The sequence below is a fragment of the Canis lupus genome, chromosome 29, assembly GCF_048164855.1.
Source record: "Canis lupus baileyi chromosome 29, mCanLup2.hap1, whole genome shotgun sequence".
NCBI classification, from domain to species: Eukaryota; Metazoa; Chordata; class Mammalia; order Carnivora; family Canidae; genus Canis; species Canis lupus.
The window spans coordinates 11,561,874-11,576,698 of record NC_132866.1 but is presented as its reverse complement, the minus strand read 5'-3'; the positions used below and the strand labels follow the sequence as shown (position 1 = coordinate 11,576,698).

Genomic DNA, 14,825 nt, shown 5'->3' with positions numbered 1-14,825 from the left:
GCACCAGCGCTGGGCCTAGGGTGGGAACAGGAAGGCACTGGCTACAGGTGCAAAATTTCAGGGGGTTGCTAAAAAGAAAACTCAGGCATCAAGATAAATGGTATTTTCACGCAAGATTTTGAAAAATCAAAATATGCAAAGAATTCCATAACAAACAAAATACCAAAATTGTAAATAAAGACCGGATGGGGGATGCCTGGGTGGCTCAGTGTTTGAGCGCCTGATTTCGGCTCAGGGTGTGATCCCAGGGATCTCTCGAGCCCTGGGATCAAGTCCCACATCGGGCTTCCTGCAAGGAGTCTGCTTCTCCCTCTGCCTATGTTTCTGCCTCTGTGTGTGTGTCTTTCATGAAAAAAATAAATAAAATATTTTTTTAAATTGGCCGGATGGGTATTACTGATTTTTCCATTGCCTCCATTAATGGTTCGGCATCACACCATTCCTGTGTGTGTAGATTGAATAAACAACTCTTCGTACCTGCACCTCTGCTGCATTCTCTTTCTCAAGACACCTGAAGAGTTTCTTAACTCAAGGAAAGGGGATGGGGGACCTCCAGCTAACACGCTTTGTCAACTTACTTGCCTGAGAGGAAGCGACAACACAAACATGCCTCATTCTACAGAATTCAGCCCCTTCCTAGAGCCAAGGAAAACCCATGGAATGTCATTTCGGATAGGCCCAAGTTCCAAACCCAGTTTGGCCAATTCAAACTGTGTGGTAAGAGGCAAAATTCTGTGGGCCAGATAAAGATAATCCTCCTACCTCTCTGGTTATCCAAAGGACTAAAGGGGAAGCACATCAGGCATTTAGAAGCTCACAGCGGACTCTCAACAAATGTTAGTTCCTCTCTCCTCTTCCCTAAAATAATGATACATCGAGTGAACTCTTTTTATAGCTAATGCTTTTTCTCCATTGTCTTTTAAAAAAAAATTCAACGTAGAAGCATATTTCTATAAAGAAAAGTTTGAATGTAGGAGAAAATAAGCTTTTAACTAAAAAAATCAGCAAAGCTAACCACTTGTAAAGGATAAGTGAAAAAAAAAGTCTTAAGAATATTAATTACTGGACGCCTGGGTGGCTTAGCGGTTAAGTGTCTGCCTTTGGCTCATGGGATCCGGGATCCAGTCCCACATTGGGCTCCCTGCAGGAGGCCTGCTTCTCCCTCTGCTTATGTCTTTGTGACTGTCATGAATAAATAAATCTTTAAAAAAAAAAGAATATTAATTGCTGCAAATAGCTAGGATGCCATACAGTTTAAAATGTTTTTGGAAAAAAATAAAATAAAATAAAATGTTTTTGGAAGAAAGTTGTATCTGAATACAGTGGACTTAAGAGTAACTCAGCTTCCATGATCTTTCATGTTCTATTGGGGGTCAACACACGTGTTAATTTCTCAAGCAGCTGAGACTCTGTCTCCCAGCATCTGGGAGAACTATCTGGATTTTAGACATTCGCTGGCTGACTGGAGCTAAAAAAAAAAAAAAAAAAAAAAGAAGCAGAAGCCAGAAGCCCCAAGAGGGGGTGGGGGCTGTTTCAATACACACTGGTGATGGAGCACGAGATAATGATTTGGGGCAAATCTAACCCTTTAATTGAGAAGCAAACTCACTTGAACACAATATAAATGGACCTGACGCTTCTCTAAAGTGAATCTTCGGTTCGTGGATATTACATTAGTTTCCTACTCTCTTTGCAAATGCTGGGATGGCAAGCTTCTGAACACTGAGTTTCTTCCCAACAAAGTATAAATCAAATCAAAGGATCACCATTATAAGAAAGTTCAGCACAAGGGTTCATTTTGCCAAGCATTTCACCAATTTACTCTCCTGTTCGGGGATACAGCTTGACAATTCGCTGCACTTCCTCAGCTGATCTTCTCTTAAGTAAATACACATGGAGACACAAGTGGGCTGCTCCCAGGGACAATGTTAGGCAGCCACAAATTTTTCCTGCTGTCACACAACACCTACTTTGCCCGTAAGTTTTCGACCTTGGTCTGAAAGGGTTCCAGAACTCCTGACATCCTTTTCAATAATAAACCAAACCACATTGGGGTTTTTACTGCCACGCTGTCTTGCAAATAAATACATGGTGGATTCCCATTTAACCAAAAGAGTGCTCTGGTTAACCAGATCTTCTGGTTAACTGAGAGCTCCGATAGCAAGCCCCACCATTAGATAATTGCCACCACCCCCAACCCTTAATTCATACTCAAATCATCTTGCATATTAGGTTTCATTTGATCAAAACGTCTTCTAATTCAATACGCACTAGTCTGGTCTAGTCTCTTTTATTTTATAGAGTAAGAAGTAAAAGTTTAGAGGGTATAATGATCTATCCAAGGTGACTCAACCAAAGAACTGCTCAATGGAACCTATATTGAGACCAGTATAGAGAAGGTGACTGTCCCTACCAGGACCACCTGCACAGAACCCCAGGGCTGCTCCAGAAATCAGGACTTTGCAGATAAGTGGCCCTTCCTCTCAGTTCTCAGCTGGGCTATCATCTCCCTGCCGTCAAAAGTAATGAAATATTTTTACCACCACACTGTTACATAAAGGCACAAAATTTCCAGGGCTGGCTCCGAAAGTCCACCAGGATGTATTACTCCCCATAGCCACGGCCACTGGTGTCTGGCTTCAGTGTCCTGGATAAAGACAAATTCCTTCTTGCCTTTTTGCCCACCTTCTGCCCCAACCATTCCTACTGTAGGAATCTTCTACCCACAGTCTGTCTGATGTATGTTTTTGCTTTTCCCAGAAGTATTGGTTTCAATTTTTCCAAGACTTCCTGCTTGTCTCTCAATTTTGATAAAAGCTTTTGGCTATGCCTTTTTTCCTTAATCTTTCTTGACTGGCATCAATATAAAAAGATAGCTCTAAATAGAATAGCATTTGCAAACTCCATTCATTTAATGGTGTATCTTCTCTCCAAGTCATTATCCTGACCTCCTGTGAGACTGAGCCGAGGGCCTCCCCATTTGACACTGCCCGAGAGATTGTCCCTCTACCTGGGGCGTTTTTTTTTACTCAGGGTTCCCTCCTCAGGAGACTTTTGCTACTTCCCAATGCATGTAAGTAAAGGTTTCCTAAGACAAGTTCACCTTAAAAGTTACAGTCAGTCCAGTAATCATCAGAAAAAGGAAGAACCTTTTTCCAGAGTAAGCAGGTTTATTTCCAAGCTTAAGAATAAAGGAAAACCGGATCTCTGGGGGGCTCAGCGGTTCAGTGCCTGCCTTTGGCCCAGGCGTGATCCTGGAGTCCCAGGATCGGGTCCCACGTCCGGCTCCCGGCATTGAGCCTAGTTCTCCCTCTGCCTGTGTCTCTGCCTCTCTCTATCATGAATAAATAAAATCTTTAAAAGAAAAAAAAAAGAATAAAGGAAAACCAAGAGTTCCCAGCTTCCCAATTCCTGGCACTTGAAGCCATGAAGGTATAATTTTCTTCTTTGCTTTTTCATTGATAAAAGTTGCCATTTTAGATGGATGACACAAGAAAGTAAGCCTGGAGGGACACCTGGCTGGCTCAGTGGTTGAGCACCTGCCTTTGGCTTAGGGCGTGATCCCAGGGTCCTGGGATTGAGTCCCACATGGGGCTCCCCATGGGGAGCCTGTTTCTTCCTCTACCTTTGTCTCTGCCTCTTTCTCTGTGTCTCTCATTTACTAATAAATAAAATATTGAAAAGAAAGAAAGTAAGTAAGCCTTGAATGCACAGGTGGAAAAAAAAAAGTCAAACCTACTTTTCTAGCAGCCTTAAGATCACTCAAGCTAGGAGGGAACTATTGGTGATAACATTTGTTTCCATTTTGTCCTGCTCTTTTTTATCTTGTCTTGTTGTTTAGTTCACCTTTAAAATATTCTTGCAATGAAGAAAAAAAAATTTTTAACCTCCTGAGGTCTTTAAAGCATTTTGGATCAGATTTTTGTAGGCACAAGTCTTATTTTTCTTTTTTTTAAAGATCTTATATATTTATTCATGAGAGACAGAGAGAGGCAGAGACTTGGAGAAGCAGGCTCTCCATGGGGAGCCTGCTGAGGGACTCGATCCCAGGACCCCAAGATCTTGACCTGAGCCAAAGGCCAAGGCTCAACCACTGAGCCACCCAAGTGTCCCAAGACTTATTTTTCAATAAACTTATGTTCAGATTAATCTATCGTGAGCTAATAACAACAGTGAACACTTGTAAATGGCTTACGCTGTGCTGGGTGCTGTTCCAACGGGGGGTTAAATCCTTCACACCTCCCAGGGCCCTGTGGTGAGCTTACGATTATCCCCACTTCACAGAGGAGGAAGCACAGATGAGGCACAGTGACTTGCGAGGGTCCCCCCGCTGGGAAAGGGGGGACTGTGCTCAGAGCACAGGCCCACAGCACATGTGCTTTACCACGAGGCCCTGTGGCCGTCTTTGTTTTTGATAAATGCTGAGGCCAGAAGACAACGGCCTTGAAGAGAAAGACAGCAGCTGCCCCGTGGGAAAAGACTGAGGAAACGGAGAGGGAATTCAGTGCAGAGGAAAACCCACACAAGACCGGGCCAGAATCATCTCACATGCAAACACAAAGTACAGACACTCTCCATTTACACTGATGTTGTTCTGGGTGGTTTCTGACTTCAGCAAAAGCCATTATTTCAAAGATACAGATGGCTGAGGCTGGTTGCTGGCAGCATATTTCGTAATGCATTATTTATAGATGCTGTGATGTCATATCTACCAGAGAGTTTCGCCAGACATTAATTCTTTGGAAATCCATACGCAAAAGGCATCTGTAACACTCCTCGGAACTGAATGCCTACAGCGTGGATCCCTCCTGTTAGTCTGCAGGAAGGCCTGGCTAATGATCCTGCATGGACCATTTTCCCAAGGCAAAAAATGTCCTGGGAATATCTCAATACGCAGCTTCCTCAAAGCAGAGTCAATGCACATCATCAAAGAGTCTATCCTAAGTACCCCTAAAACTTACAGCATTATTAAAGAAAACAAACCCAATATTCAAGCCCAGGAAGAGGCAGAAATGTTCACTCCAAATTCTGAAGTGGTTTGGTGCAACACACACACACTCACCCCCTCCCACGCACACACACACACACACACCATTCTCCTGTAAATATTCAAGGAAAGTGCACACCCCCAGAACTTTATTTAAAACCTACATCAGGGGCGCCTGAGGGGCTCAGTCAGTTAAGCGTCCAACTCTTGGTTTCAGCTCAGGTCGTGATCTCAGGGTTGTGAGATCAAGCCCCGTGTTGGGCTCCACACTCGGCACAGAATCGGCTTCAGATTCTTTCCTTCTCCCTCTCCCTCCTCCTCTGCCCCTCCTCTCCCTCTCTTTCTCTCAAATAAATAAATACATTAAATCTTTAAAACCTCATATCAACTACACCCATCAAATGTATTACTTTTTTTTTTTTAAGTCATCCAAACTTAGAAGCAAAAAAATCGGTTTGTTACAACTGGTGATCTATGTAAGGCTCTGGAGAAACTGGGTCATGGAAACACTCTATCTAAATATTACTTAAGTGTTTATCGGCTCCAGTATCTAATGTCTGAGAATAACTACCCTTCGAGCATGCAATTCCCTTGGTGGAGAGGTTTGCGTGAACTGGAATTAGCAGAATATAAGAAGAAGAACGAAAAAGTATTAAAATAATCATCATAATAGCAAGCATCAAAGACCAGAGGAGGAGAGCAGACTGCAAAGAGGATTGGCTGGGCTCGGAAAGGGCTTCTTGGCATAATTTTGCACGTGAAGCCCAGACCTCAGGGGCCAAGTGCTCAGGCGGTGTCTGCAAAGGTCGCCTCTGCACCTGCGTCTGCCCTCCACACTCCCCCAGCCCCTGCCCTGCCCCGCTGTCACCCGGGCAGTGGGCGAGCTGAGGACATCTGCCGACGGGGGCGGGGGCCACTCCTTACGTTCCATGCTCTGGGGTCCACCCGAGGCGTCTCACGCAGCCCAGAAACCCACTGCCTTCTCAGAGACGCTTCGTGTCTCTGCCCGGGGGCTGCGGGGGCTCCTGAGCACCCTTGGGTCCGGAGGAAAAACAAGACTCCATCCACATCCTCTTTTGAGTGGACTAAACAACAGATGGCCACTGGTTTCCAGTTTCTACCAGAGGGAAGGAAATCAGAACGCCAGACTGTTATTTGCAGCCTCCCTAGAATCTCTACTTTCTAGGCAAAGGCCCAGAAAAAATAAAATTACCCAGGAGCCCTATCCTGGGGGTGCAAATGAAGACCCCGGCCTTCACGCTTCCTTCACATCCCAGAAGCCCTGTGCTGCCCCCAGGGCCTGACACTCGTGCACAAATGTGTCCTCGCTCCACCGGGGCCCCACCCGCCCGGCGAGGAAGTGAGCCTCGGAGAGGCTGTGCGTTTCTTGAGTAGGAGCTGCGCCTTCCCCAGGGTCGGCTGTGTCTGGCACTCCTGTTCGTGTTTACACTGATGGATGTTTCCCGATAGATTGGGGGCGAGGCAGGGGAGCGGGACAGCTGTAAAAATAGCTGCCTGGCTGAGCACTTGCTATAGATCCTGTCTCCACGTCACAGCAACCCTTGGAGGTGTGGGCTCCTCGGTGGCCCGTTTTACAGAAGAGGAAACTGAGGCACGGGGGGGTTCAGTAATGTGCTCCAAGCAAAGAAGAGGATGAGGTGGGACCCAACCACCCTAAGCCGTCTGGCCGCAGAGCCTGGAAAGGGAAGGGCAGTGACAGATGCAAGAAGTCAAAGGCGGGGCCCTTTTTCTCACGGAGCTTAAAATGAATTGAGAAGATGAGCCCAGGAGTTCCCAGCTGGCTGCCTGCCCCCAATGCCACAGGCTGGCATGAAGTTTTCTTCACTGGTTCATGAACAAATGCGAAGATAAGGAAACATTTACCATGTCAGCTGTCTTGATATGGTCAAGACAGCCTCGGGTTGTTTTTAGGAAAGAGATCATTGTATTTATTTACACGGTACCAAAATCAAGAGACACAGGGGGAGTACAGGGGAGCAGGGCGTCCTGGCCTGTCCCTCAGCCAGCCACTGCCTCTCCCTGGACACAGCAACCTCTAGCAGATTCCTGTGGATCAGGACGTTTCTGACATGAGAAACTATCTGGGGTGTTCGGGGATGGTTGACGATGGCACGGTTTTCAATGTCCTGACTGGAGAAAGGAAGAAAGGGGAGAAAAGGAAGAAGGGGGTGGGAGGACAGGAAGGAGAAAAGTGGTCAGCTCCATATTCGTATTTATATATATACATATATATTTTTTTTAACTCTAAATATAACTTAACACGATGACTAAATGGATACTGCGTGAACTCAGGCAGGTGGCTCAGGACTTGGGTCAGACATTTGCGTTCTCTGGTCTGTCCCGTGGGAAATGGGTGGCTCTGCCCGTTGGTGGCCTCTGCAGCTGCCCAGGGACAGACAAAGCGGGCAGGCTGCGGCTCAGGGGCACGGAGGCCGGGAGAGCGGGCCCGCGGGAACAGGGAGACCCGGCCCTGGGAGAGGGCTCAGGAGAGAGGACGCTGTGGGGGAACAAAAGGGGCAGAAGTGGGAACCCGCAGCCACCCACGGGCGGAGCGAGAGCCCGGGAGCAGGCCGGGGAGAGATGAGGGGTCCCCGGGCGCTGCGCAGACGCAGAGGGGGCAGCACGGCTGACCTGCAGGCGCCTGGCAAGGCCCTGGAAGGATTCGAAGTGGCCTAGAAGGGGCACGAGGCCCCAGAAGTCTGCATGGGGCCGTGTGTATGTCCCCCCCACCCCCCCGACAGTGGATGCCTCCTGACGGCTCTTATCGAGGAACTGCTGCTGCGGCCTGCCCGGGCCCCCCCTGCCCCTCCGCCCCTCTCGGGGCTGCTGGCCTGGAGAGCTATCTGGGGGAAGCAGAAGACAACCAGGGAGAGTAAATTTAGTACAATTTAAACAGCAACTTTCCGAGCCCAGCGGCCCCCGGGGTGGTGGGGATTACTCCATCAAGGTAGGAAGCCCAGGAAGCCCCAGGAAATGGCCCACCAGGCACCTGCTGGGGTCCCCCCAACTTCTAACAGTGAGGAAAGGAGACATCAGTCACATAGAGTCGATGAAGAGAAAGAAAGCTCCAGCGGCACCTGACACCTGCCAGCCTCCAGGCCACTCTGGGTGGCACTGAGAGCTGACACCACCGATCCAGCCGGCCCACGGCCCGTATAAGACAACACCCCTCGGACCGCCCAGCCCCTCTGTCCCTGAACTGCTCTCCCTGAACCCACAGGCCTGAGCCAGTGATGATCTGCAGGGCAAGTTTCCCCAGAGGCCAAGACTGCTCTGCTGCTGGGTTTGTTAAAACAAAGACGTTAAGTTGCTATGTTGACTGTCATCTTTAAATAAAAACTTAAGCCCAGTAATAAATCTGAAACTGGTCCCAAGGGTTTAATGGGATAATGGACAACAGGCCTCGGGGGAGGGCCGAGGCCTGCCTGCAGGGTGGGGATTCCCTCGACGGGTCACCCCTCAGTCCATTCGCAGAGGGGAGGCTGTGGCTTTGGCTTTGCTTTCCAAGTGAGCAGCATCACAACTGCCACCAACAGTGTGAGTCGTGGTGGGGGGCAAGAGGGTGGCCAGATTCCTTCAAGGGGTCCTCACACTTCAGTGGCCTAAGAATCAACTGGGGCGCTTATTGAAAATTCAGCCTACTCTCCCTGCCACCTTGGGTCCCCAAGACTGAATCTGTGGGTCCAGGGTGTGGCCTGGAAAGCTGCATTTTATCAACCTCCTTTCCACCCTCAGTTTGTTCACGAACACACTTTGGGAAATCTAAAAAAGGAAAATAAGGAAATCACACTTTGAACCTTGCAATTAGGGGTTTGGGACTCCAAACTCTGAGCTTGAAGACGTTGTCTCCAATAGGTTTTGCTGAAAAGCAGGAAAAGTCTACGGCAGAAGGTTCTGGGAGGCAGGACAGCAGTCAGGTCCATATCAGGGGCCTCCAGGGGGTGGATCCAGCACTTGTGGGGCTGGAAGCTTATACAATTTGGAGAGCCAGCTTAGGAAAAAAAAAAAATCAAAACTACCAAATAAAAATGTACAGGGTCCCGTGGATCGCTTGGCTGGCTTCCCAGCATCTCTGCCTTGGGTCCCACATTTCCTTTCTCACTTGACTCCTTTTCTCAGGGCTGGATGGTGATGCCCAAATGGCTGGGCGTCATTTGCCGTTTCCCATCAGTGGGGCACACTTTAAGCCTAAAAATCCCAAGGAGATTGGGCTCTTGGAGGCCAGGCCCCCAATACCAATCCATGATGCTTAGCTACTAATCTTTCTATCTGTGACCTCATCCCATGTCGTAAGGCTGAAAAGTAGATGCCCTGAAAGAGGTATACTCCACCGATGTCCCTAAAAAGTGCCCCAATCTTTCTAGGGGTACAATCCTCACACATGGAACACCCTTCAAAACCAGTATGCCTGAAAATGACACAAAGCAATGAATAACCAGGCAGGGATGTTCAGAGCAGCTCTGTTTATAATATAAAAGGGGGAAACTAACCATTCTTAGTCATTTATTATGTGCACTAAGGACTTCATGTATTCTGGTGTGTTTAATCCCAGGACTCTATGAAACCCACTTTACAGAGGGGAAAACAGATGCAGGGGTGTGCTAGTAAACCAGCTATCCTAGGAGGGAAAAAAGAACTTGCTTTTTAGCATTTGCCCATTTCCATGGTGAAACGTAGTAACCAGTTCTCAGATTTCCTGGTAATTTGGCAATTGGCTCAGAGGTCAAGTGGTCACTGAATGATAGCCAGGATGGGAACCAGGAATTGAACTCTAGGGTCCAGGTTCTGACTACCCTCCTGTGAGTGAATAGCCACCTACACGGAACACCTAAAACGAACACCCTCCCACAAAGGAATCCTTTAACCCACAGACAACACAGCAAGATCTAGGAGCCCGCTGCCACAAATATAAGCTCTTTCCACTAACCCTATGAAATCTGCCTTTATTAGAGGTGTCCTGATTATTAAATGTGAAGATTTGCCTACGTTGCTGGATGGGAAACCAGGTCCATTCCAGTGCTCACAGAGGGACAGCTGTTTGGTTCCCATTTTGCAGATCTTTATCTGCACAGATACAAAGTTTCAACAGCAGCCGAGGCGGGATTTTTTGTCCCAGCGGGTCTGGTTCCAGTCTATCCTCTCAACTGCAACGTCTCTCATAAAATAGGATATTCAGTGAAAACAGGACACGGACCAATGTGTCCATAGTCTCAGCACTAGAAAGAAGTGACTCTTGGGAGTGGGAAGGGGCAGAAAAGCCTCTGACCTCCACAGTCGGGCAAACTTGGGTTTCCAGGATTCTCCGTCCCCCAGTTAAGTGTGACTTGGGCCGAGTCACCTAATAGCTCCTGGCTTCCGTTCCCTCTTGTGCAAAGTGGCCTTACCTGTCCCTATCTCACAGGGTCGCCCCTCAGGGTGCAGACAAAACACAAAACTTGGTGAGCAGAGACCGGGGCCCACATTGCGGGCTCACGGGAGCGCAGCTATAACTGAGAACGAAAGGGCAGGACGGTTGGCATCAAAGCCACGGGCTCATCGTCCCCGTGGATTCTTTGTCTTATCCAACGGGCTCCAAAGTGAGGCTCCGGCTGGTCCAGTGTGGCAGCCAGGCGAGTCCGGGGTAGTGTCAGCGCGCCCCGGGCGCCAGGGGAGAAGCGCCGGCCCCAGCCCGGTGTTCGCCTGGGGTCCCGCCGCGCCCGGGCGCCGCCGAGCATCCCCGAGCATCCCCCGCGAGAGGCGGCCGAGCTCCAGACGGGCCGGGCCCCGCCACGTTCTGCTTTCGGGTCCGGAGCGCGCGCTCCCTCCGAAGTTTGGGGGCGCGTGGGATGCCCTTTCCCCCCAGACCATCGCTCAAAAGAAAACTGCCGTTGTTCCCCCTTTTGCCCAAACTTCCTCCCCGGGGCGCCGTTCGGGGCCCTGCGCCCCCGCCGCGGCCACGACCGCAGGGGCGCCAGGGGGGACGGCGCGGGCGGAGGAGGGGCGCGCTCGGGGGGCGCTCGGGGGGCGCTCGGCGGGTGCGGGCACAGGGGCGGGGGGGCCCGGGACCCGGCGGGCAGCGGCGGCCGAGGCGGCAGCTCCGGGCGCCCCGACCCGCAGCCCCGGGCCCGGGAGCCGCTTACCTGACGGCGGCCGCTTCCTGCTGAGCCTGCTCACGGCGCGGTTGAACATCGCCGCGGTGGCCCCGGGAGGAAGGAGGAGCGGCCGGGCGGCGCGGCGGCTGAGCCCGAGGACCGCGGGCAGGAGGAGGAGGAGGAGAGGAGGAGGAGGGGGAGGAGGAGGAGGAGGAGGAGGAGGAGCCGGCTCAGCGCCGCCCCGCCCCGCCCCGCCGCGTGGCGCGCTCCGTGCGCCCTGCCCGCCCTGCCCGCCCTGCCCGCGCCGGGGCCCCGCTGTCCAGCCCCGGGGGCGCGGGAGGCCGCGGGTGACCCGACGCCGAGGCCCGGCCCCGCGGCCCGGAGGGAGAGCCCCGGCTCGGGGCCCCCGCCGCTCCCCCGCCCTGTCCCTGCAGCCCGCGGCCAGGGGCGCCCCCTCCGCACGGGCCCGGGCTCCCCGCGGGCCGGGCACTCCCTCCGGGGAGAGCTCCGGGGTCCCGGGCCGCTGCGCGCGGGGGGCACCTGGGCGCCTTCCCCGGGGGCCCGGGGGCTCGGGGGCTCCGGGGCGGGCCTCGGCGGAGCTCGCGCGCACCCTTGGGTTCCGACGCCCTCGATGCCTCTGCCCCGCACAGCCGCCGGCGGGGGACACTTCTCCAACTCCGGGGACACGTGGTGCGGCTTCCGGCAGGGCTTTCCGCTCGGGCCCGCTGGGCGCTCCCTCCGCTTCCCACCTCGCCGCCGCCGGTCACCTGCTCAGCGCGGCGCGCCCCCCTCCATCCATTGTCTCGTTTCCGTGCAAAACAGCCCCAAAGGGGGTGTCATTAGCCTCGTTTTCTTGAGCGTTCGGTTTCCGAAGAATTGTCTTTCTGGCGAGTCTTATTTTTCTCCTTGTGTATCTGGCTTTGTCTCCAAATTGGTCTTTATTTTTAGCTGTGCTAATTGCTATTTTTCTAAACCGCTCCCCAGTCGTCGGGCCCTGCCACCCATCGTTCTGCAGTGTTTTCACTAGCTGGCACTTTCTTTTATATCATCTATTCTGAGCTGCCCGTTCTGCTCGTTTTTCCTCCCTCCTTCTACCCACCCGCTCGGTCCCAATTCCAGCCCATCTTCTGGCCTTCTACTGTTGCTTCTCATTTCTGTCCTTTTGGCCCCTCAAAGCCACTTTTCTCAAAGTATTTCTAAGCACCCCCTCTCCTCTCTTGCCAGAAGAGGATTTTCTGGCTCCTGAAGATGATCATGGGGATTGTGAGGATGGTCACTACGGTGACCAGGAATAAGCTTAGAGCCCAGGAGAAAAACCTCGATTTAAAAAAACAAAACAAGACAAAAAAACCCTCTTCCTCCTATCCTTAGCCTGCTTTGGGGGTGGGCTCCCCACCTGCTTCCACACCCTTGTAACATACTGCAACCACAGGCAGCGGCTTCATTAGTTGTCTAAGAGCAGGGCTTTGAAAATCCCAGAGTCCTGGATCCAAATGAAGTGGCTACAGTCTCAAAGCAATGCCAAGGGTATCTGTGCAGCGCACCTCCCCAGAAAACCACTCTGGAGACCAAATTACAGGTAAAATTACAGGTAATCCTAACACAGGAAATAAGGAGCCGGGCACAATGGGTAAGCATCAGGCATAGCTAAATATGCCAGTTGCCAGGTCCAGCCCCACAGTGTCCTGAAGTGCCCTGCTGTGGCCTAAGACATACCCATGAATGCCTTCTGAGCTAAGAAGGCAGCTAGGCCTTTCTGATGTAAGGGGAAGATCGCCCAGCTTCAAACCACTTTCACTGTGCTGTTAGCAAATCAGATGGTGAGTTCAAAAATAAAGACCATGGTCAAGGTTTAATGTACAGTTTAAAATTTCTGTTTTGGGACATGAAGAGTCTGTCTTAGTGAAGTTGCTTTAAATATCTGTTTTAAGTGTCTAAAGATCCAGAAGCCAGTTTTCAACATGCACTGTATAAAAGACCAAATAGACAAGTATAGAGCTTCACGATTCCTGAAGCTTGCCAAAAGAAAACACACCACACACACACACACACACACACACACACACACACACGATTAAGTTCTCCCTGCAGTTTGCATGTGGGCTGACAGTGCCCACCATCCAGATAGCATCACTCACTTTCTGTAGCTCATCTCAAGCCTTCTCAAATGATGATAACCAATCTGGATAGGAAGAAGCAGTTTGACCTCTTCCTACCCCTGTTAGTCTCATCCTTGATTGAACAATTTTCATTCAGCCAGGCAAGGAGAAAGAGAGCCCAGGATTGTCAGAGTGATCATTGACTTCGGAGTTCAGTATATTTTTGTTCTACTCAGAAACTTTAAAAAATTAGTAAGCTGTGAATATATTAAAGAGTTTCTTATGTTTTAGGGTCTCTCCTAAAGAGTACTCTAGGCCAGTTGAGGCAGGTGAGGTGTCTAGGAAGATTTATAAGTAAGTGCCTGCCTTGGAGTCAAGACCTAGGTACCAGTCCTGGGCATATAGCAGCCCAGCTAAGTGTCTTCAAACACACCGTCGTGGGATTCGACGGGGAAAGGATGCCACTTACATCCTCAGGGTGTGGCGTTCCCCAGCAATAAACAAGAAAGCCACTGGGCACAGTACCCGGCACATATAGAAACACAAAATATACTGGAACCTGAATTACTCTTGCTCCCCCTTCCACTGCTGCTTTAGTGTAAAGTTTAGCCTATATGCAGTGAGAGGCGGCTTTTTAAAAAAGATTTTATTTATTTATTTGTTTGTTTATTTATTTATGAGAGACATAGAGAGAGGCAGAGACACAGGCAGAGGGAGAAGCAGGCTCCCCATAGGGAGCCCAGTGCAGGACTTGATCCCTGTACCAAGGATCACGCCCTGAGCCCAAGACAGACGCTCCACCACTGAGCCACCCAGGTGTCCTGAGAAGTGGCATTTTAAAAGAAAAAAGGGAGAATGGGAAGGGTTAGTAACAGTGATGCGATTGATACAGAGAAAGGAAGAAAGTAAATTGTTACAACCTCTCTGGAAGGCAAGAGAGGCAGATGTGTTAAGATGCATATTTGGCAACATACATAAAAGCTTTCAAGATGTTTATACCCATTGGACCAGTGAATAATTCTACAGCTGGTAATTTATGTGGAAGAAAGACTGAGGGGCAAAGATTTCTATGTACAGTTGAACATCCTAACTCCTCTTTCATCAGTGCTGTTTATAGTTGCTATAAACACTCATTAATGGAGTGACTAAATGACAGTATATTCCTATGATGAGATACTTAACAGTTGTAAGAACTGCTTTTTTCATTGAAAAAAATCAGGATACAAATATAGAGAAATTTTTCAGTGGGGAAGAAGAGGAAACATAGTCTATTTTTATATATAGAAAACTTGCAGAGAACTACACCAAAATGTTACTAGCATTTATCTAGAGATGGGATAAGGGGTGTTTTTAACTTTCATTATTACATTTTCCAGTTTTGCAAAGTTTCTGTGGTGTATATACTCTTAAATCAGGAAGAAAAATCAGTAGTTGGAAACTGGTCAAAAATCTCTTCAGGGCTTAACCTACCAATATTTAAACCCACATTTTTACAACATGAGTCTTTAGACTCTCCATTTCCCATGGATGGAGCAAGCAGACACCAATGGCCTTTCCCATCTTTGATCTCCCTTGCATTTCAAGTCACACATTCATGGCATCCCACAGCCGGAGGGATCCTTGAAGGTCAGCTATTACCCTGCAGAT

The 14,825-nt window shown here is 49.9% G+C and overlaps 1 protein-coding gene across 3 annotated transcripts in view; it reads right to left on the bottom strand.

Annotated features, from left to right (window-relative positions):
• RGS10 (regulator of G protein signaling 10) overlaps nt 1–11,287 on the bottom strand; it is a 39,085-nt gene extending 27,798 nt beyond the window's left edge. Inside the window, exons 1-2 of one of the 3 annotated variants that reach the window (XM_072805115.1) lie at nt 11,128–11,265; nt 763–858 (exon numbers count right to left, since the gene is read on the bottom strand). In XM_072805115.1, coding sequence (XP_072661216.1) covers nt 763–799 — 37 coding nt within the window. In that variant the 5' untranslated portion in view covers nt 800–858; nt 11,128–11,265. Of the gene's footprint in view, nt 1–762; nt 859–5,911; nt 6,100–11,127 lie in introns of those variants that run through there. The other 2 variants (XM_072805114.1, XM_072805117.1) reach the window with 2 other exon arrangements.
• Between the last annotated feature and the right edge of the window lie 3,538 nt (nt 11,288–14,825).